At 43.1% G+C, this 23621-nt stretch overlaps 1 protein-coding gene across 5 annotated transcripts in view; it reads left to right on the forward strand.

Moving 5' to 3' along the window:
- Positions 1 to 8239: 8239 nt before the first annotated feature.
- Positions 8240 to 23621, forward strand: part of SPPL3 (signal peptide peptidase like 3) — a 117938-nt gene continuing 102556 nt past the window's right edge. The window contains exon 1 of one of the 5 annotated variants that reach the window (XM_060121650.1): positions 8240 to 8728. In XM_060121650.1, coding sequence (XP_059977633.1) covers positions 8706 to 8728 — 23 coding nt within the window. In that variant the 5' untranslated portion in view covers positions 8240 to 8705. The remainder of the gene's footprint in view (positions 8729 to 23621) is intronic. The other 4 variants (XM_060121651.1, XM_060121652.1, XM_060121648.1 and 1 more) reach the window with 4 other exon arrangements.

The raw sequence follows: 23621 nt of genomic DNA on the forward strand, positions 1-23621 counted from the left end.
TAAACATGAAGGCAAACTAGACACATTTTCAGATAAACAAAAACTAAATTTGTCACCAACAACCTTGTATTATGAGAAATGCCAAAGAAAGTTCATCTGGCTGAAGGGAAATGACACCAGATGGACACTCAGATCTATCGAAAGGAATAAAAAGGACTTGAAATGGTAAATATGTGAGTGAATATAAAACACTTTATTTTTTTCTTCTCTTTTTTTAATTTTAATTTTTTAAATTGAAGTATAGTTGATTTATAATGTGTTAGTTTCAGATATACGGCAAAGTGATTCATATATGTATGAATATATATATATATATGATTCTTTTCCTTTATAGGTTATTACAAGATATTGAATATAGTTCCTTGTGCTATGCAGTAGGTCCTTGTTGTTTATCTTCTTTTCTTCTCTTGATTCCTTTAAGAGACATAGGACTGTTTATTTTTAATATTTATTTATTTATTTGGCTGTGCCGGGTCTTAGTTGTGGCACGTGGGATCTTCGTTGCCGCGTGCGGGATCTTTAGTTGTGGCATATGGGATCTAGTTCCCTGACCAGGGATCAAACCTGGGCCCCCCTGCATTGGGTGCGTGGAGTCTTAGCCACCGGACCACCAGGGAAGTCCCCATAGGACTGTTTAAAAGCTAAAATTATGACTTTGTATTGTGGGGTTTATAACATAGAGAGATGTAATTTCTATAATAACAGTAGCATACAGGGTGAGAGTGGGGATAAGTGGAGCTATATTGTTGTGAAGTTCCTACATCTTATGTGAAGTAGTAAAATACTAATTTTAAGTAGATTGTGATAAGTTAAAGACTCATGTTGTAATCACTAGATCAACCATCACAAATACAATTCAAAGAAGGTAGAGCTAAAAAAGCCAGGAGAGGAATTAAAATGCAATACTAAAAAGTATTCAATTCGGGGCTTCCCTGGTGGTGCAGTGGTTAAGAATCCGCCTGCCAATGCAGGGGAGACGGGTTCAAGCCCTGGTCTGGGAAGATCCCACATGCCGTGGAGCAGCTAAGACCATGCGCCACAACTACTGAGCCTGTGCTCTAGAGCCCACAAGCCACAACTACTGAGCCCACGTTCCACAACTACCGAAGCCCACGTGCCTAGAGTCCGTGTTCCGCAACGAGAGAAGCCACCTCAATGAGAAGCCCGTGCACTGCAACCAAGAGTAGCCCCCATTCGCCGCAACTAGAGAAAGCCCGTGCACAGCAACAAAGACCCAACGCAGCCAAAAATAAATAAATAAATAAAAATTTTAAAAAACAAACAAAAAAACACTATTAAAAAGTATTCAATTCACCCAAAAGAAGGCAGGAAAGGTGGAACAGAGGAATAACAACAAAAAAAAGATGGAAGAAGTAAAAAGCAAATAGTAAAATGGTAGAACTAAACCTAAACATATCAATAATTACATCAAAGGTAAGTGAGCTAAGCATTCTAATTACAACAACTGAAATTGTCAGACAAGGCAGAGAAGCGAGATCCCCAAATATGCTGTCCACAAGACACACACTTTATTTATTTATTTATTTTTTAATTTTATTGAAGTACAGTTGATTTACAATATAGTGTTAATTTCTGCTATACAGCAAAGTGATTCAGTTACACATATATATATATATATATATTCTTTTTTAAAAAAGTATTTATTTATTTTCGCCACGCTGGGTCTTCATTATGGCATGTGGGATCCTTGTTGCGGCATGCATACTCTTAGTTGCGGCATGCGTAGGGAGCACGGAGTCTTACCCACTGGACCACCAGGGAAGTCCCCATATATATATTCTTTTTCACATTCTTTTCCATTATGGTTTGTCACAGGATATTGAATATAGTTCCCTGTGCTATACAGTAGGACCTTGTTGTTTAACCATTATATATATAATAGTTTGCATCTGCTAATCCCAAACTCCTAATCCTTCTCACTCCTAATCCTTCCCACTCCTACTTCCCCTCCCGCTTGGCAACCACAAGTCTGCTCTCTATGTCTGTGAGTCTGTTTCTGTTTCGTAGATATGTTCATTTGTGTCGTATTTTATATTCCACATGTAAGTGATATCAATATCATATGGTATTTATCTTCCCCTTTGTGACTTACTTTCCTTAGTATGATAATCGCTTAGTATGATAATGTCTAGGTCCAACCAAGACATATACCTTAAATACAAAGCCACGTTTAGGTTGAAAGTAAAGGAATAGAAAAATAAAACCACAAATCATAAGAAAGCCGGAGTGATTCTATTAATATCCAATAAAGTAGACTTCAAAATAAAGACTGTAACAGAGGTATTTTACAACAATAGAAGAGGCAATTCGTCAGGAAGATATAACAGTTTTAGGTGTGTATTAACCTAATCATAGAGCTTCACACATGAAATCCAGATAGAATTAAAGGAAGAAGTAACAAACTCACAATCCTGATTAGAGATTTTAATACCTTTCTCTCAATAATTGATACAACTATTAGATAAAAAACCCATGGCAGGGGTGGTGGTGGTGGGATGAATTGGGAGATTGGGATTGACATATATACACTAATATGTATAAAATGGATAACTAATAAGAACCTGCTGTATATAAAAAAAAAAAAAGTAGGGACATAGAAGACCTAAACAACATTAGCAACCAACTTGACTTAATTGACATTTATAAAACACTACATCCCAAAATAATGCAATACAAATCCTTGTCAGGTATACATAGAATATTCACCAAAATAAGTCATATGCTGGGCCATAAACAAGTTTAACAAATTTCAGAAGGTTGAAATCTTACACAATATGTTCTCTCACCACAGCAGAATTAAATTAGAAATTAATAACAATAAGATAGCTGGGAAAGCCCCAAATATTTGGAAATTAAACAACACTCTTCTAAAAATCCCATGGTGGGACTTCCCTCGTGGCTCAGTGGTTAAGAATCCGCCTGCCAATGTAGGGGACATGGGTTCGATCCCTATCCGGGAAGATCCCATATCATGGAGGAACCAAGCCCGTGCGCCACAACTACTGAGGCTGCATGCCACAACTACTGAAGCCCATGCTCCTAGAGCCTGTGCTCCGCAACAAGAGAAGCCACCGCAATGAGAAGCCCACACACCACAACGAAGAGTAGCCTCCACTCGCTGCAACTAGAGAAAGCCAATGCGCAGCAACGAAGACCCAACACAGACCAAAAAAAAAAAAAAAATCCCATGGTATTCCAAAATAAATTGAAAGTTATGTCCATGCAAAAACTTGCACATGAATATTTATAGCTGTTTTATTCACACTTGCCAAAACCTGGAAGCATCCAAGCTGTCCTTCAATAGGTGAATGGATAAGCAAACTCTGGTACATTCATACAATGGAATATAATTCAGTGATTAAAAAACAACAACAACAAGGTATCAAGCCACGAAAAGACAGATTTTTTTTTTTCCTTTGGCTGCATTGGGTCTTAGTTGTGGCACGCGGGATCTTCGTTGAGGCATGCAGGATCTTTCATTGCGGCACGCGAGCTCTCCGTTGTGGTGCGCAGGCTTCTCTCTAGTTGTGGCCTGTGGGTTTTCTCTTCTCTAGTTGTGGCACACAGGCTCCAGGGTGCATGGGCTCTGTAGTTTGCGGCACGCAGGCTCTAGTTGAGGCGCGTGAGCTCAGTAGTTGTGGCATGTGGGCCTAGTTGCCCCGCGGCATGTGGGATCTTAGTTCCCTAACCAGGGATAGAACCCGTGTCCCCTGCATTGCAAGGTAGATTCTTTACCATTGGACCACCAGGGAAGTCCCACAGAGAAGACTTAAAAGCATATTGCTAAGTGAAAAAAAAGCCAATCTGAAAAGTCTACATATTGTATGATTCCAACTATATGACATTCTAGAAAAGGCAAGCCTATGGAGACAGTGAAAAGACTGGTGGTTGCCAGAGGTTTAGTGGGAGGGAGGGAGGGAGGGAGGGAGGGATGAATAGGGGGAACAAAGGGGAATTTTAGGGCAGTGAAACTATTCTGCATGACACTGTGGAAGTAGATACATATCATACATTTGTCAAAACCCATAGAATGTACAACACGAAGAGTGAACCCTAATGTAAACTATGGACTTTAGTTAATAAGAATATACCATTATTGGCTCATCAATTGTACGGAATGTACCATACTAATGCAAGATGTAAATAATAAGGGAAACCTTGTTGGGGAAGAGGGAGTATGTGGGAACTCTCTGTACTTTCCCATCAATTTTTCTGTAAACCTAAAACTGCTCTTAAGGGACTTCCCTGGTGGTCCAGTGGGTAAGACTCTGCACTCCCAACGCAGGGGGCCTGAGTTCCATCCCTGGTCGGGGAACTATATCCCACATGCCGCAACTAAGAAGCCCACATGCCACAATGAAGACCAGGCGCAGCCAAAATAAATAAATATTTTAAAAAAAACTGCTCTTAAAAAGTAAAGTATTTTTTTTGGAAAAAAAAACCCCTCATGATCAAAGACTGCAAGTGAGCTGATACCTGATAAGCTTACCATGTACCTTACCTCCAATCATCTTTCTTCCTATAATGTCTCTAACAGAGATTTCTCTGCCCCTAAAGATTCTCTTTCTCAGCCGGGAGGAGGCCGTGGGGGATGGGAGAGGGTGCTGAATTTGAGATCATGGACAGAATCATGGGACTATCAGGCAGAACCAGTTGTTCCGAAACCTGGTTTGCCTTCTCGCTCACTCAAGCATTCATTCCACAAACTTTGAGCTTCTCTGAGCTGAGTTCTGCGCTGGACACAGAAGATGGAACTGGCAACAAGCCACAGTCCCTTCCCACAAGGCATTCGCAATCCAGAGGGAGAAGATGACAAGTAAACAGGCAGTGACCATTCTCTGTGCTGAGTGCTAAGACACTGGGAAATTCAGGGGTCTGTGGGAGCGTGGGGGAGGAGTACCTAACCCAGCCTAGGTTTGGTCAAGTGAGACTTCCTGAAGGAGGGGACATAGAAGCCAAGCTTCAAACTTAATGAGCAGCAGTTGAGAAGCAGAGATTTTGAAGCAAAGAAGAGCATAGCCCATTGGAAGCTGCAAGCGGCTCAGTGCGTGTGTTTGTGTGTGTGTGTGTGTGTGTGTGTGTGTGTGTGTGTGTGTGTATTGGGAGTATTGCATAGAGGTGAGAAATGGGCTGCAGAGGCAGGAGGGGACCAGTCAGACCTGAGCCTTTGACCCTCTCAGAAGCAGCACCTAAGCAGCCCACTCAAACCTGGCAATGCCTCCTCCCTGGAGCCTGGACCTGAGGCAGATGACATGTCCTGGGGAGACTCACCAAGTCTCTTTTGAACACACTTGGTAGAAGGAGCAGTCCTATAATTACCGTGGTGATAATTAGAGGAACTTCCATTGCCGCTTTCAACAAATATTTCACAAGCAGTGGCCCTCCCACCTGTGTGGCGGTTGGGGGTCAGTGGGGGGAGCCAGGCACCCCTCCCGGGGGGAGCCTGTGCCTGTGCCTGTGTCTCCTGCCAAGCACACCTGACTCCCCGGCTGAGGCCCAGAGGTGCCACAGATAGCACCTGGGACCGCTCCAGCCTGGAGCTGAGTGCTGCTGGCAGAGGGACTGAAAGTCACTCCCCAAGTACCCCAGGCTGGGTGGCCTCCAGCCAATGGACAGACTTGAGATTTATTTCAGCCTGGCCTTCTCCAGGGGACTTCAAGCCTGCAGAGGTCCTGACCAGGACCTGGAGGTGCCTTCTACATCTGGGCAACCTTAGCCTGAGACACTTAAGCCACCAGTTTCTGGGCTCACACTCCATCTGCCTGGACCACGCACACAGGCTTTCCATGGCCTGGATACCTCCCAGCTCTGCCAAATGCTGTTTGGCTTCTTATACGGTCTGTGTTCACATGTCTTCCCAAGAGATGCTTGGAGGGCCTCTGGTTTACATGGAGAGAAGAAAACCTTACTTCTCATTTCGGACCCCATACCTTCACCCAGACCCCTTCTCCCTCCTTTCTTCCACCAGATTTTTCTCAGTGCAAAAAAAATGGTCCCTTTGCTTCTGGGAAGGCCTTGACTTTCTTCCCTCAGCACCTCCTGTTCCATCCCTCCAATACCAAGTTTGCACTTGGCTTTGCCTTCTCTGACTCACTGGGAACGAAAGCCCAGGTGAATTGCCCAGGGCCTCAGTGTGTCTTTTTGTTTCATTAGTGACATGTCTGGTCTGTTTTGTTCTTAGCTCTCCAGGGAAGGAGACTCTGCACCTCCCAAAGCCATTTGTGCCAATAGTTTCTGGCCTTTCTCATGGGGCCTGAAGCCTCACCCATTTGAGACTCAGAATGACTGTATATCACATTCACGCGTACAGCTGACATTCTGTAAGAGCACCTGGAAAAGCTGTAAGAACTAAATGAAATTAAAAAATTTAGGCTCTTTGCTTTCCTGTCTCCCATGATATCTCCACATCCAGCGCCATTTAGAGCTGGGCAGATATTTGCAGGCTGGTACCTTTCTGTGAATGGTCAGGGGAGTGGCCCTTGGTGATCTGGTATATTCTTGGGGCCCTGCCTCTAACCCTCTGGGGAAACCTTGATCTTATCATCTTGCCCTTTTCCAGGGCTCTCTGGTGGAGCTTCAGGAAACACATTGAACCTGGCTGGTCCTAGCCCCTGGCAGTGGGGGAAGGAGGAAGAAGGAGAGATGGCTTCTGAAGGAAAAGTGTACTTGGTTTTCTCATGAAGGGGTTCCCCCTGGGGAATGGGCAAGTGGCAGATGTATGGGCAATGGCTAACTGATCCATTTGGAGATAGATTCAGGGCGTGGTGTTCCCTGGTGTTCCGTGGTGTAAGGCTGGGCAGGTCTTGGGAAACTGGAGCAGCGCTAGATCCTGGCCTGAAATTGGTCCAGCTGCAGAGGATCTTGACTATGCTGGTTTCAGGTGTGCCAGCTCTGCGCCCTGTGGAGGACGGGGGTCTGGGAAGTCTAGTGTGTCTGCTGCCCAGGCATGCTTCTAAAACCTGGAGCTGCACTGCTCATTTTCATTTGTGAACATAGTAAGTGGCAGGGAGGCTTAGCTAGGCCCTTCAAATTCTGGCCTCAGAGCACTTTTTCAGTCTCTCAACACTCTCCAGCAGGAATCATCCATCCCTCTCCTGGACCCAAGCTCACTCCAAGCCTTCACATCTTTGGGCCTTTCCTCATGTCATTCTTTTTCTATAATGTCATTTCTCCTAGTAAGCCGCTCACTCTTTCAGACTGCCTCATCAGCTCCTGGAAAAGTATTCCGCAGTGCCCCTGGGCTCAATTCATCTCTGCCTCCTCTCTCCTCCTAAGCCCCAGATTCACTCTGTCCGTCTCTGGGTCTAGCTCTATTAAGTTTACTTCTTTGCCTGCCTCCAGTCCTCCAGATGGGCTGTTCCCTGAGATTTGCTCTTGCGTGGTCAGCTCCTCCTCATCCTCAGATGTCACCTCCTCCACCAGGTCTTCCTTCACCATCCTATAGAAACTAGGCCCCACCCCTACACACTCTTTGTCCCATTACCTTGTGTTATAATCTTCATAAAACTTAGCAGCATCTGAAATGATCTTCACTTATTTGTCGGCTTGGGTTATCTATGTCATTTCCTCTAGAACGTAAGCTCTCAGAGGGCAGAGACCCAGCAGAATGAATTGATACATAGTTGGCACCCAGTAAATATCTGCTGACTGATTACATGAAGGCAAGTGTGGTGTATTCGACTTGGCCCCAGAGGACTTGGCACAGAGTCTGGGCGCAATAAAAGCTGGCTGCGTGGAATATTTGCTAAACGAATGAATGAACCAACGAACATACGAACGAAGGCATGCAGCGTTCCGCCTGCTGACTGACAAGTTGACTGACAGCTGGGAACCCACGGCCAGCAGACTCTTGATTGATGGGTGACAGCTGAGTGGCAGCCAACAGATGCGCATCGGGGCCCCTGAATAGCTGGCTGCAGCAGCCCCTCAGAAAGGGTAAGGGGAGGGGGGGGTCCCAGGCGACCGCTGCGCGTTGGGAGGGTGCGGCACCAAGCGGCGGGAGGCGGCCGAACAGTCAGAAGCCGAGAGAGCAACTGTCGCCTCGAACTAAGGAACCGACGTCTCCGCGCATGGGCCCGGCGCGAGGGGCGGGGCGCGCGCATCACGTGAGCGTGTTTTGGACACGTGACCCGCGCAGGGCCAAGGCTCGCCCCCGCCCCCTCCTCACCTCCCCTTCGCGGGTGTGAGCTGAGCGGCCTCGGCTCACCGCTTAGCGCCCCCCTCAGCCGCTGCCGCCGCCGCCGCCGCCTCCGCCTCCGCCCGCTGGCCATGTCCTCCGGCCGCCGCCGCCGCCGCCGCACGAGCGCGGGGCTCCCGCGGCCCAGCGCGCAGTGAGAGCGGGGCCCTCTTGCCGTTCGCCCGCCCCGGGGCCCCCTTGTTCTCAGCGCCGCCGCCGCCGCCATGTTGGGTTCAGAGCCGCAGCGGAGCCGCCGCCGCCGCCGCCGGTGAGGGAGGCCGAGAGCGGAGCCCGCCCCGCCCCGGGGCCCAGGGAGCGGGGCCGCCTCGGAGCCCGGCCTCTCCCCGCCAGCCGCCTTCCCGGCCCGCCCGCCCGCCCGCGGTGTGAGCGAGCGAGCGAGCGCCGGGCCGCGCCTTCCGTTCCCGGCCTGAGCGAGCCCGCCGTCCGTTCGTTCCCCCGCCGCCGGGCCCGGTCATATCCTGCAGCGGAGCCCTCCAGAGTCAGCGCCATGGCGGAGCAGACCTACTCGTGGTGAGTGCGGGGCTCCGGGAGACCGGGGCGCGGCGAGGGTGGAGGTCGGGGCGCCGGCGAGGCCAGCCCGGGGGGAAGAGGAGAAGGAACAGGTGCCTGTTGGGGGGGCCGCGGGATAGGGGTGCACGCCCCCCTCACCCCCACCGGAGGGGGCGGCAGGCGCTCGGGGAAGGCGTTGAGCGGCCGGGGACCCAGCGTCTGAGGAGGGGGTTGGAGGAGGAGGAGGCCTCCGCGGCGGATGTCATCTGGTCATGGGCGGAGCAGGTGATGGAGAAGGGGAGCTTGACTCCGGGGTGGGAAGCCCACGGAAGGGAAGTGGATTTCCGCGGGCACCCCGGAACTGGCCTGAGGGGGTGGCTGATGGGCAGGAGCAATGGAAAAGGTGGAGAGGGGTGGGCTGGGGCAAAGGTGGGCCACGCAGCTGAGAGGCATCTTCTGAGAACAGGTGATAAGAGGCCGAACTTGGAAGTTGTGAGAGAGGAGGAGCCACCTCTACTGGGACTGCCTTGGGATGGGGAGTGAATGGAGAGTTGGTAAGGTGGGCAGAGGCCCAGGTGTGAGCGGAGGAAAGCTACGGAAGGAGAGAGTCTTGGGAACCCTGGAGGGACACCCTGGTGAAGAGGTTGGAAGGGGAGACTGTTTGGATAACTAGATTCTGGACAGGAAGTCATTGGTGACAGTGGGGCCTGGGCAGAATCTTTGTAAGGGTTGGTGTCCTGTTTTGTAGAATATGAAGTGGCCCGGTGCCCTGGGTCACATATGGGGATGGAGAATCTACAAGTTATGTCCATTTTAATGGGACTTTTTAAAGTTATAACGTATCTTGTTAAGGACTGAGAAGCGTACTATGTAGTTTATGGAATGAGAACATACCTATCTTGAGAAGGGAGTGCTGTGGTTTGGGGAAAGGGGGATGAGACACCTCCCTTTAGCAGGCAGAGGTGGAATATTTGCAGGAGGGAGTTGAAGGAATGGCGATAGTATCGTTGAGGAGTGGAGTGGGGAGGAAGCAAGAAATGGGATGATGGTAGGTGCAGGGATGGAAAATCTGGTTGCAGTCTAGAGCGATTGTTCGAAGATGGTTTACTCTGTGAAGCCAGTGTGGATTGGGATAGAACTAGAGGCTTTCCCTTCTTAGAAAAGAGCATAGTAGAGTGGGAAGAGCGTGGCGTTTAGAGTTGGTTTGGATGTCGGGTTCACCACTTAACTCGCTTTACAACTAGACAAGATAGTAAGTTTTCCATTCTTTTCTCCTTACCTATAAAATAGGGGGATTACCTTTTTCATAAGCTGTAAGGATTAAATGAATAACTTTACAAAGCACAGGGTAAACTGTAAGGTGCCATGTTTTAGTATATTATAATTATCTTAGGGAAACAGCAAAGAAATGGGTAATATCTGAAAATAAGGAATGGCCTTGGGTAGAAGGCTTTAACTGAGTGGATGATTTGTGGTGGTTGGGGTTATGAGAAGTCAGGAACTCATTGTGTCTTCACATAGGGGAAGAGGATTGGTGATTGAAGACGATAATTCAAAAGGGAACTTCAGTGATGTATATACAATCTCAAAAAGAAGAAAACTGAGAGATTGAGAGAAAGCAATGCTAAAGCAAGAATTAAAATCTTAGTGAAAAGTTGTGACAACATATGTATTTTTAAAAGACGTTTAAACTACTTTGTTTTGAGCAACAGTGAGCTGCCTCTCTGTAGCAGGGGATTCGGAACACAGGATTAGAATGTTTCTAAAGAATTAGAGCTTTCTTATGGACAGAATAAGAAAGGAAGTGAAGGGGCCCCTGCGTGCCTTGTGCTAACTCACTCATCTTGAGCGTCTTAACACTCTGGCCCAGCTGAGAGTCCTGATGACGATCCTTCTGTTTGTACTGTGCTGTAGAGAGGCTGTGGATGGTTCAAAGAGTAAGCACAGTGGCCAAGAATTGGGGATAATGAGAGTGTTTTACTAGGTAGGTTGGCCACACACTGTGTGATGTTGGATGGCTCTGCTACTTAAAGGAGGGTTGTTTAGTGAAGTTTGACAGTTTATAAGATTTATCCTCCTGAAATACTTCCTTCAATCTCAGGTCCCTTAGTTTGCTTTACAGGTAAAGAAAGAAGCTTCTTGAAATCAGAATGCTTAGCTCCTCACCTTTAGCATGTTTTGAGATGGAGAAAGTTTTTACAGCATCTTGGAAGAGGGTGGTGTATGGAGGGAAAGGATTGGGAAGCCAGGCAGCTTTCTTCCTGAGTAGTTCTTCCCAGGCAATAGTAGTTCCCAGGCAATAGTAGTTCTTCCCAGGCAATAGTAGTTCTTCCCAGGTCAACCAGGCAATAATATAAAGAACTATCCATGTGACATTTAATATATACACCTACTTGTTTCTCACAAGTCCCTGGGGTAGGTGATCTTTCCCTATTTTACAGAGGAGGAAACTTAGGCTCAGGCGCCCAAATGATTTGTCCAAGATACTTCAACTGTGGTGCTTTTTCTTCTTGTTGTTGTTTGGCATGAATTCTCCATGATTTTATTCATTCTCATTGAAATATAAGTATGGAAATGGTATGCCCAAAGTACATGTAAACGGTTTTGGATTGTCTGTCATTTTGCAGTATCTTTGTCACTGTTCCCTTGGTTTGATCAACAATCAAGAGTTGATTTTTTTGAAAATAGGTTTGCACTTTATTTGTATGTGGTCTTTAGGAAAATCAACCTTGTGGAGACTACTGTGGTGGTATGGATATGTCTGACATGGAGTCAGTGAAGAAGGTAGGAACATATGAAAATAGGTTCCTTTAGGATTTTTGTGGAGTAAGACATGTAAATTATAAAACAGGATTGGCCATGAGTTGATTACTGTTGAATCTCAGTGGTGAGTCCATTTTTTCTGTATACTTTTACATGTTAAACATTTTCATAATAGATAGATTAAAAAAAAAGCCGCTACACAGAAGTTCATGCTGTTCTCTGGTTTCTTGTGCCTGCTTTTTTCCTAGCAAATTCTATCAAAGTTCTGTTACCCAGCTGTGAAGCATTTTCTGACCACCCCAACTGAAAGTAAGCTCTTTGTTGTTTTTTTTTAAATTTATTTATTTTTGGCTGCGTTGGGCCTTCATTGCGGTGCATGGGCTTTCTCTAGTTGCGGCGAGACGGGGCTACTCTTTGTTGTGGTGCGCGGGCTTCTCATTGCGGTGGTTTCTCTTGTTGCAGAGCCTGGGACTCTAGGTGCGCAGGCTTCAGTAGTTGTGGCTCGAGGACTCTAGAGCACAGGCTCGGTAGTTGTGGCGCACGGGCTTAGTTGCTCCGCGGCCTGTGGGATCTTCCCGGACCAGAGATTGAACCCGCGTCCCCTTCATTGGCAGGCGGATTCTTAACCACTGCACCACCAGGGAAGTCCCAGCTCTTTGTTTTTGACACTTGTTTTGTCTGCCTCACTTCTTCCTTTTCAAGTGTAAATACCTAGTCTCCTCACTGGATGGTAAGTGTTTTGAGGGTAAGGATGCAGTTACACTAACCTTTGTCCTCCTCTAGTGCCTAGCACGTTGTCTTGCCCATAGCTCCTGCTTAGTAAATATTGAACAATTGAATATGATAGGTTTTCAGTGTGGTTCGTCCTTTGTTGAAAGAATATTAAATGTAAGAGGAAGCTACAGATAGATGAGTGTTTGTAATACATATACTTACAAAAGAGAGCTTTTGGTAACTTAGTTTCCTGGTGTCTCAGTGTTGTAAGAGTGAAGGGTACCATCCCTTAATAGTTTTAAATAAAAACGATTGACAGAAGAAATTAAAATAATTGGTAGTAACACCACAGTCTTTATCACGGGTCACGATTAACCACAAGATTCTGCTTGTATCCTTCTTATTCATAAAGACTGAGGAAATAAAAGCATGCATATGAAAACACACATTGAAGGTGCAAACTAGACTTTTATTAATTTGAGAGAAACACCTTGCTCAATGTGTTTATGAGCAGTTGTTTTAGCGTAAGTTCTGTGAGAAATAGTACCTTCTCTCTTCTTGGAGTCAGTGCAGTACTTGTATATACCTGCACTTGAATCTTGGTAAAAATTACTTATATTAGGGTGAATGTTGCTGTGTAGGGGGAAAAGGAAGTCAGTCCATGTGAACCTCATTCACATGAATTTCATTACCAAAGTAGTATCATCATAATTTATTGTGTGTTTTCTGTGTGCTGGGGCTTTACAGTCATTGCTCAGTAAGGAAACTGAGGCTCAGAGAGTGTAAGTGACTTGCCCAAGGATATAAATAGAAAAACGGTTCTAAGTCAAGACCGTTGCACACCAAGATTCCAACACTGAATCTATCTGCTTCCTTGTCCACAGTCACTACTCTAAGCCAGCCCTCTTTTGCTTGAGTTCCTTGTTAGCCTCCTCACTGGTTCCCTCCATTCTCCGCACAGTGGCCATCCATTCTCCTGAGTAGTCTTCTGACAGCCTAACTCAGGTCATGTCAGTCCTCTGTTTAAAACTCTTTAATGGCTTTTGGCCACATTTAGAATAAAATCCAAATTCATTAGTGGGGCTCTTCATGGCCTCATTTTGTATGTGTTTTTGAGGGATGACAGATAGTAAACAAACTACAGGTTACACAGAGGTAAAAGTTTTTCTCTTTTGGTGCTCTGTCCAGTGCTTGGCATATAATAGGTGGTTTGGCAAATATTTACTGAACAGTGAATGAACATGCCTCCCCCTGGGCTGCCTGTCTGAAGATCTGTTCTAAGGACTGCATTATATTGAGGTGATATGTTGTGTGACAGTGAACATTGTCAATGTCAGGTATTTGCAAATAATGCTAAACTGGAGAATGAAAAGCAAAGCAGATCTCTAGAATGAATGGAAGTTATATCTGGTTTTGGATTTCTGTTATGTATCACTGTATCTGTTATGATCATATCTGATTGTCTTGTGATCATTGCATCTGGTGGAAGTTTTTCAGAGAGAAACTATTTACTTGAAAATGTGTGTCTAGCATTATAGACTTTAGATTTGCTTATTATTTTTAAAACATGTTTTGCCTGTAAAGTGCTATGATAGTAATGTTTTGGGGACTTCCTGGTGGCGTGGTTAAGAATCCGCTTTCCAATGCAGGGGGCATGGGTTCGATCCCTGGTCGGGGAACTAGATCCCACATGCATGCCACAACTAAGAGTTTGCATGCTGCAACTAAGGAGTCCTTCTGCCACAACTAAGACCTGGCGCAACCAAAATAAGTAAATTTGAAAAAAAAGATAATAATGTTTTGGTGATACATGATTCAAGCTAAAATTAGCCAAAGCTAAGACCATGAATTTGTTTTGAAATAACCTTCCTCAATGTTTCTTATGTTTCCTCAGTGTTGGGGATCTGGGGACTTGGTAACCATATCAGCCTGTAATTTATCAAGTAGTACTACGAATTAAAATGCCTAATGTTCATGCATTTCTCAAAATAGATTTCTGTGGTCATTTATTTTAGAGATGATAAATGCCACTGAATTGAGTTGTCATGTAGTTCTGTATAATTGTATTTTACTTCAACATTAATAACTTATTTAGTTATCATCATTCTTACCTGTTTCATCAAAGCATCTCATGAAAAATCAAGGATGCCCTAAGAAGAAAACGTCTAATGAAGTGCTGTTTTAGTTGGCTACATTTAGTACCTGAAACTTTATGTGATTGCTGTCCTTGACAATAGAGCCATAAGTATAATTTTATTTTCAAAATTCTATAATATATTTTCTGGAGTTTAATGGTTCCTTCTTAGGAGTTAAAGGAAAAGAGTGGTTTTATTTGTTGTATGTATAAATCAAGAAACGCTTGCAACTTTGAGTTTCTATAGCATATTTTCTAATCCTCACTTAAAGAGTTAGAGGCAGAGTGCTCCTTTTCTGGAATTTTAACCTCTTAGATGTCTAGAGGGGCTCCATGTGACCAAATTCAGTTTTACAGGGAAAATCTACAGTTAGTTCCCATGATGCTCACAATGAATTACCTCTCAGATTTTGTTAGTAGATCTCATTAGGGCCACAGCTTAAAATAAATCAGACCCACTCATTTGCTGTGATTAGACTAGATTGAGCTCCTATGAAAAAGTTAGGTTTGAAAATACTTTTAAGACATTAGACCGATGAATATGTAGCAGCCAAATAGAGACCTAAGAGAGAATCCCATTTCTTGATTGGTCCGGTTCACCCTAACTTGGTAAGAAAACTTGATAATCTCTGTTTTGGAGTTCCAGGTTTGATAATGAAGAACCACTAAAGGATTTTTAAAAAATGCACTAAAGTAGAGGTGTGTTTTAATTGCTTTTTACATGTTTATAAATTATACTGAATATAAGTGATCACTCAAAGTATTCAGTTCTGTCAGTACCACTCATTAAATTTTATTTGAAATCCTAAGATAGGATCTGATTCTGTTCTGATTTATTTTTTTTCTTTTCCTTTCTATTTTTTAAATTAATTTATTTTTGGCTGTGTTGGGTCTTCGTTGCTGTGCGCGGGCTTCCTCTAGTTGCGGCGAGCGGGGGCTACTCTTCGTTGCAGTGCATGGGCTTCTCCTTGCAGTGGCTTCTCTTGTTGTGGAGCACGGGCTTTAGGTGCGTGGACTTCAGTAGTTGCAGCACGTGAGCTCATTAGTTGTGGCTCACAGGTTCTAGAGCATAGGCTCAGTAGTTGTGGCACACGGGCTTAGTTGCTCCGCGGCCTGTGGGATCTTCACGGACGAGGGATCGAACCCGTGTCCCCTGCATTGGCAGGTGGATTCTTAACCACTGTACCACCAGCGAAGTCCCATGTTCTGGTTTCTTTAAATTGAGAAGTCTTTAGTTTGAAGGTGATTTTCATCTCTGATTAACTGTGACCTAGTCTTAGTCCCAGTGTCGAATTTTGTACAATGGTTATTATGCCTGTCATACTCCACAGGGTTGCTCTAAGGATTCAGTGAGGTAATATATGTGAAAATGCTTTGAAAATTGCTACGTGCAATATAGAAGCAAGTTATTTGTTCTCTAAATTTTTAGACCCAGACCAGTTCCAGGCAGAGTTCCTCACTGCAGATAAGATTTTTCTTCTTTTTTTTAATATTTTAAAAAATTGAAGTGTAGTTGATTTACAACATTATGTTAGTTTCCGCTCTACAACATAGTGATTCAGTATTTTTTAGAGATTATATTCCATTTAAAGTTGTTGCAAAATATTGGCTTTATTCCCTGTGCTGTGCAGTATATCCTTGTAGCTTATTTATTTTATGCATAGTAGCTTGTACTTCTTAATCCCCCATCCCTATCTTTCCCCTCCCCCACAAAAAAGATTTTTCTTGTTTCACGATTTAAACAGCATTTAAACTTTGAGATATCCTAGTAAGAATTCTATGGAGATGTTTGAATAATGCCATATAAAAAGAAATAGAAATATTAGTTTGCAAGTTGTCATTGATTTCTGTTGTTGCCTTTGAAATGTGTTATAAGGTCATCTCCGTTTAGTCACAAGTTTCATAGTCCAGTGCTGCTTACCACAAAACAAGAAAAATTGTGACTTGAATAAAGGCTAAAATTTTTCGTAATAACTGTATTTTAATCTTTTGAAGGCAGTTTCCCTCATAATCGTGGATAATCCTAGTCATTGTCTCGTTTTTGTTTTGTTTTTAAATGCACAGGAAAATTTTCTACCTTAAAATGCCTGAGGAGGGGCTGTTAGTGGTGGGTTATCTGTTTTTCTTACTGCACACCAAGTCTGCCAGGCACGCTCACTTCCCTTTATCTGAGGGCTTCAGGCTTGGGCTTCACTCTTGACCTAAATAAGACATGTGTAGCAAAGTTTTGTTAATTGTTTCTTCAACCTGGTTATACACACATTTTGGCCTAAGTACAGTGCTTGACCTTTTGTTATTTCCTTGTCTTAATTTTTGCCCAGAATTGTCTAGCTTGACCTTCCAAACTTGACTAAATCTTCACGCCTTGCCTGACAGCCTTAACTTTTAAACCTTTGACTGTACACTCTGATTTTATAAATGCCCAGAAATTTACATTCATTTCTCGAAAGTGCTTGCAAAAATACTACTGTTAGAAGTAAAAGCTAGTTTTAGAGAGTGAATGCTCTTACTTATGCTACTGATTAGCACAAGCACTGATACATTAAAAATATTAAGGCCTAATATCTTAAAAAGCATTTTCAAACCTAACTTCATAGGGTTCAATCTAGTCTTATTACAGGAATACATCCTGGGACCACAGCTAGGTTAGCTAAAGTTAGTTAAAGATTTGAGATGAGGTCAGTTAACCAAGAGGGAGAGTGTAGAGAGGACAGAATGGAGGACTAGAGTTGAGGCCTGGGAAACTCATAGTTGAGAAATGGGAGGAAGAGGAGGAGTCAAGGGAAGCTCCATCAGAGGTAGGATAATTAGGAAAGTGCAATCAATGGTGATTAAAGAAAAGGCACAGAATTTTTAGGGGCAGTAGTGTAAAAAGCTTCAGGATTCAAAGAGAATGAAGAAAAAACAGGCTATTGACTTTGCAAAGGAAGTCGTTACTGAAAGTGCTCTAATAAAGATCAGAGGAGTGAGGGTGAAACGGAAATTAGGGATGGGTAGTGAAGAAATAAAGGTGTCCTTTGGGCTTTGGGTACTGGCCATTTGTTTGAGAGATGGGATGTGAAAGACATAAGGAAGGAGGATGGTTGATATAGACAGCAGAGTCATAAGGATCTTTTGTTTTTATTTATTTTATATAAGGGAGAGAACTGTGTATTTGAAGCCAAGGAGGAGAAATTGATCTTGGAAAGAAATTGGTTTTTTACTGTAGTTTAAGTTTTAGAGATTTCTAGTTTTTTTTTTTAAGTCCTGGATTTCAGTTAGGAGTCGTGAAGAGGACTTAATGGGGAATGAATGCTATGTAGTGTACATTCAGTCTTTGTTTCTTTTGATCTTTACATTGTCACTAGTTTGGATTGTATTACATTTGCATTCCTAGGGCTTTTTTAATTGCCTACAGTGTAAAATCCAATCTTCGGTCTGCTTTTCAAAATAATCTGGCCTTGTAACCCTACTTTTCTTTAAAAATTTGTTATTTCAGCCAAACTGGATTACTCGCTGTTTCCCCTTTTCTTTAAGCTGGCTGGTATACCTGGTTAGCCTTTCTCCCAAGCCTCTGAAATATGTGAGTCCTACCTGTCTTTTCAAGGTCCAGCTGAAATGCTGTCCTCTTGTTACAGAGCCTTCTGATTGGCCCAGGACAAATATTCTTCTGATGCCTGTAGTTCTTTATCTGATCCTGTCAGATGGCAGTGCTTTTACGGTTTTCTGACCTTGTATTGAATGTATTTATGTGGCTCTTTTCCCATGTTGGCAGTGAACTCTGTAAAGGTAGGCTCAAAGGCATTAATTTCATGGTTTAACGACCTATATGCATAATAGAGACTCAGATTTTTTAAAAATTTTATTTATTTATTTATTTATTTTTGGCTGCATTGGGTCTTCGTTGCTGAGTGCGAGCTTTCTGTAGTTGCGGCGAGCGGGGGCTACTCTTCGTTGCAGTGCATGGGCTTTTCATTGCAGTGGCTTCTCTTGTGGAGCACGGGCTCTAGGCGCATGGGCTTCAGTAATTGTGGCTTGCAGGCTCCAGAGCACAGGCTCAGTAGTTGTGGCTCGCAGGCTCATTAGTTGTGGTGCACGGGCTTAGTTGCTCCGTGGCATGTGGGATCTTCCCGGACCAGGGCTTAAACCCATGTCCCCTGCATTGGCAGGCGGATTCTTAACCACTGTGCCACCAGGGAAGTCCCTTTTTTTTTTTCTTTTATAGAATGAATACTTTAGAGGTGAAGTTTGTCGGGTGCAGGATTTTAGAATAGAATGTCTCCTTAAAAATAAAACGACAGGGCACATAGAAGAGAGAAAATAATAACTTGCATAACGTCTCATTCCTCTTTGAAGAAAATACAAAAGTAAAATTGTTGCTGTTAAATTCGGTCATGTGTTGTGGCCAGATTCCCCTAACTTCTTAATATCCATACAGCACCTAGAGAATGAAAGTGGCTCAGCCTGGGAACTGAACTCCTAAGGGAGACATTTACAAAGGACCACAGGCCCTTTAGAGTAGTCATCTCCATTTATCTCCAGTCTTCTTCAACTGCCCACAGACTGACTGCTAACTATTTATAATTTATCTCCCAAACAGGTACTGGTTAATATGTGACATATATGACACCTATGTAAGTGGAGAAGCTCTGCTATTTTGTTTCTGCAATTAGCAAAACAGTTTTAGGGAAATTTTTTTCAAATGAAAATATTTTGCAGGAAACTTCCTTTGAGGTGTGAGGAGAGCTATAAGCTATATGGAAACTAGCTTCTGAAGAATTTAACATTTTCTCTCTTTTGCTTCTATTTAAGAAATTCATATTTTTTTGTATTTAAGCTTCTGTTTAAAAAGTTAACATTTTTATTTTATTTTATTTTTTTTGCGGTACGCGGGCCTCTCACTGTTGTGGCCTCTCCCATTGCGGAGCACAGGCTCCGGACGCGCAGGCTCAGCGGCCATGGCTCACGGGCCCAGCCGCTCCGCGGCATGTGGGATCTTCCCAGACCGGGGCACGAACCCGTGTCCCCTGCATCGGCAGGCGGACTCTCAACCACTGCGCCACCAGGGAAGCCCAAAAGTTAACATTTTTAAAAGTAGAAACTTATATTTCATTTTTTTCCTGTTTCTAAAAGACTGTTTTCTCTTTTGACTCATTTTTTTGGTCTCTTGTTTAATAATTAATACTCAGAAAGGGAAATTAAATTTTTTTAAATTTAAATTTTTAAAATTTTTATTGGAGCATAGTTGATTGAAAATGTTGTGTTAGTTTCTGCTGTACAGCAAAGTGAATCAGTTATACGTATACATATATTCACTCTTTTTTAGGTTCTTTTCCCATATAAGTCATTACAGAGTTTTGAGAAGAGTTCCCTGTGCTATGCAATAGATCCTTATTAGTTATCTATTTTATATATATATTATTGTGTATATGTCAATCCCAATCTCCCAGTTTATCCCTCCCCCACTTCCCCTCTGGTAACCGTAAGTTTGTTTTCTATATTTGTGACTCTATTTCTGTTTTGTAAATAAGTTCATTTGTACCATTTTTTTTTTTTTTTGCGGTATGTGGGCCTCTCACTGTTGTGGCCTCTCCCGCCGCGGAGCACAGGCTCCGGACACGCAGGCTCAGCGGCCACGGCTCACAGGCCCAGGCACTCCACGGCATGTGGGATCCTCCCGGACCGGGGCACGAACCCGTGTCCCCTGCATCGGCAGGCGGACTCCCAACCACTGTGCCACCACGGAAGCCCTGGTGTGTGCATATTTTAAATTTCATAGATACAGTAGTGATTCAATCTTAGGTCAGAATTAAGTAACCTAGTTGGGACTTCCCTGGTGGCGCAGTGGTTAAGAATCTGCCTGCCAATGCAGGGGACACAGGTTCAAGCCCTGGTCCCGGAAGATCCCACTTGCCGCAGAGCAGCTAAGCCCGTGCGCCACAACTACTGAGCCCGAGTGCTGCAACTCCTGAAGCCCGCGTGCCTAGAGCCAGTGCTCCGCAACAAGAGAAGCCACTGCAATGAGAAGCCCGTGCACCGCAACGAAGAGTAGCCCCCACTCGCTGCAACTAGAGAAAGCCCACATGCAACAACGAAGACCCAACACAGCCAAATAAATAAATAAATAAATTAAATAACCTAGTCATCTGGAATAGGCATAAACCAGAAGTTTGGGGAATTAGGAGTTTGTTTTTGAACCTTTGCATGCTGCACGATGGTGAAAATAACCTGCAGGCCTAAGGATGATGTATTAGGCTGGTATTCATGGATAGCAGAAATTCTAAAAGCCAAACTAAAGGTTATCAACCAACTTAGAAAAAAGGGAATAACAGGTAACCTCTTCATTCTTTCTCATCTTTGCTCCTGGATGACCCTTCTTTGTGTTCTCTTAGTACACTGCACTTGCCTCTTTTCAGTTGTTTGTTTCCTTGTTTATCTCCCCGTAAAGTTTTGAGGACATGAGTTATAGTTTGTTCATGTCTTTATCTTCAGTGGTTTGGTACCTAGTTTATTTAAATTAGTATTATTCTGTCTTTAATTTTTTAAAATAATAATCTTAAAATAGTAAAATTAGTAAGATGGAAGAGTATGTAATATCTTAAATTGCTCTCAACCTTTAGTTTAAGAGCTTAAAGGGACAAGCATTAAATATCTTTTGAGATACATAGATCGCTCTCTTAAGCTGAGTAAATGAAACTTTTTATTCAAGGTGCTAAGCTGGACTTACCTTGATAATCACTTTCATTCTTGGAACCTTTTCAAAATACAGTGGGAGAATTGGCTACTGTATTGGTTAACTATTGCCACCATAATACTGCATAACAAATTGCCCCATAACTCAATGCTTAAAATATCAATTGATCTTCACGTTGGCTGGGACAACTTTGCTTCTTGCTTCAGATCTATAAGTCAGCTGGGTGACTGCTTCATGTGTGTGCATTTTGGAACCCAGGCTGAATGGGCAGCAGCTACCCAAGGGAAGTTCTTCTCATGACAGTGGTAGAAGCACAAGAGGGCAAGTGGGAACATGCAAGGCTTCTTGAAGCTCAGGCTCAGAACTGGCACACTACCATTTCTGCTTCGTTCTTTCGGCCAAAAGAAGTCATGTGGTGGAACCCAAAGACAAGGAGCCACAAAACTAAACCTTGCCATTTTTGTGGGAGGAGCTGCAGAATCACAGGGCTAAGGAGCAGATTTGGGGAGGGGTGAGGAATTCGGGCCAGTAATGCAGACAACCATAGTTGAAATTCCTTTTCATATGGCTAGCTTTCACTTGTTCATTCTGTTCTATCTAAAATGAAGGATTTCATATAGGTCCCTTTCTATAACATTATGGTTTTCATTCTAATGGTTTATGTTTTTAAAATAGCTTTTTTGAGATATAATTCACATACTGTACAACTCACTAATTTAAAATATACAATCCAGTGGTTTTTAGTACATTCACAAAGTTGTGCAACTATCACTACAGTCAATTTTAGAGCATTTTTTTCATCCCAAAGGAAACCCTGTACCTGTTTCATTTCCCCCTTTTCCCCAGCCCTGGCAGCTGCTAATGTGCTTATGGTTTCTGTGGACTTGTCTATTTCATATAAATGGAGTAATAAAATATGTGGTCTTTTGACTTATTTCACTTCGCATGTTTTCAGGGTCCATCATGTTGTAGCATGTATTAGTGCTTCATTCCTTTTTATTGCCAAATATTCAGTTGTATGTATATACCACATTAGTCTATTTATACACATTTGTCCATGGTTGTTTGGGTTTTCACTTTTGGGCTATTATGTATAATAATGTTGCTATGAACATTTATGTAAAAGTTTTTGTGCAGATATGTTTACATTTCTCTTGGGTAGATACCTAGGAATGGAATTGCTGGCTCTTAGGGTTTCTGTGTTTAACATTTTGAAGAACTGCCAAGCTGTTTTCCAGAATGGCTGCACCATTTTGTATTCCCACAGCAATGTCTGAGGGTTCTGATCTCTCCAAATGCCCACCAATTCTTGTCATTGTCCATCTTTTTAATTATAGACATCCTAGTGGGTGTGAGTAGTTTTTGTGTAATATTTATATCTTAGAGTTTATAAAAGAGGAAAAAAGCAGTGGTTTTAGAAGGTTAGATCTGTTTGTTCTTAACAGTGTAGTACCAAAGTTGAACCTCAGTTTTAGTTACCTAAAAATCCAGCATTGAGGGAAAAAATATAATCTTTTGGCTCACAGATTTTTCTTCAGACTACTCCTTGTATTTTTTACGTGCTAGAATCATCTAGGAAGAAATTAGACTCAGATGACTGTTACTTCCCTTTGGGTAAGTGAATGACCAGATTGCTCTGGCAACCTGCTGCATCATCAGTAGTCCTGGGACTGGTTTAATGACTGAAGTTGTGGTTTTGTTGCGGGGGCGGGGGGGGGGGCTCCATATCTCTTTTTGCCAGGAAGGTACTCACTAGAGGAATTAGTTGTAAAATATGACCTTCTCTGGGGAAGCACTGTCCAGTAGAAATATAATGTGAGGAACATATATATAATTTAAAGTTTTCTAGTAGCCACATTAAAAGCAGCAAGTGAAATTAATTTTAATAATGTCATTTAACTCAGTATATCAGAAATATTTATCATATCATTTATTGTATATAATCAATACAAAAATTATTAACAAAATATTTTATGTTATATTTTTAGCACAAAGTCTTCTCAGTTCAGACTAGCCACATTTCAAGAGCTCAGTAGCTACATGTGGCTGGCAGCTACCATATTTTACAATACAGTCCTGGAGGTCTAAGAGTTTATGATCTAGATTTCTGCTCACATGTATGATGATTGTGTATCGTTAGGAAAAACAGATGAGTGCTTTATCAGCCTGTATTTCTGGTTCTTTAATTTTATGTTGTTACTGACCCCTCCCCCCTCCCTTTTTTTTTTTTAATGTGGAAGACAGTCTTTAGAAGGGTACAGAGAGGCAAGCTCCTTACAGGTCAAATTTTTATGGTGAGTAGAGATTAGTTAGCAAGAGGAAGAAAAACATTGGTCTCCCTCATCATTAAGGATGTATGAGGTTCCATTGTTCTTAGCAAATGAAAGAAATCTGTTGGATCTGCTGTTGTTTGGTCGTAATTCTAATTGTTCTGTATGTTCAGGGTCTGCTTTGGCCTGTTCTTTAGATAGTTATGCACTACTTGTACTGTTTGACCACATGACTCACTTGGTTAGACAGAAAAAGATTTGTAGATTTGATTTCTATAATTAATGAATGAGTTTATGTCTGCTGGGACTCCAGCATAGTAACTAAAGCAGAATAAACAGGATCCTCTCTCTTCCATGAGT

Source organism: Lagenorhynchus albirostris, chromosome 14, assembly GCF_949774975.1.
Source record: "Lagenorhynchus albirostris chromosome 14, mLagAlb1.1, whole genome shotgun sequence".
Lineage (NCBI taxonomy): Eukaryota > Metazoa > Chordata > Mammalia > Artiodactyla > Delphinidae > Lagenorhynchus > Lagenorhynchus albirostris.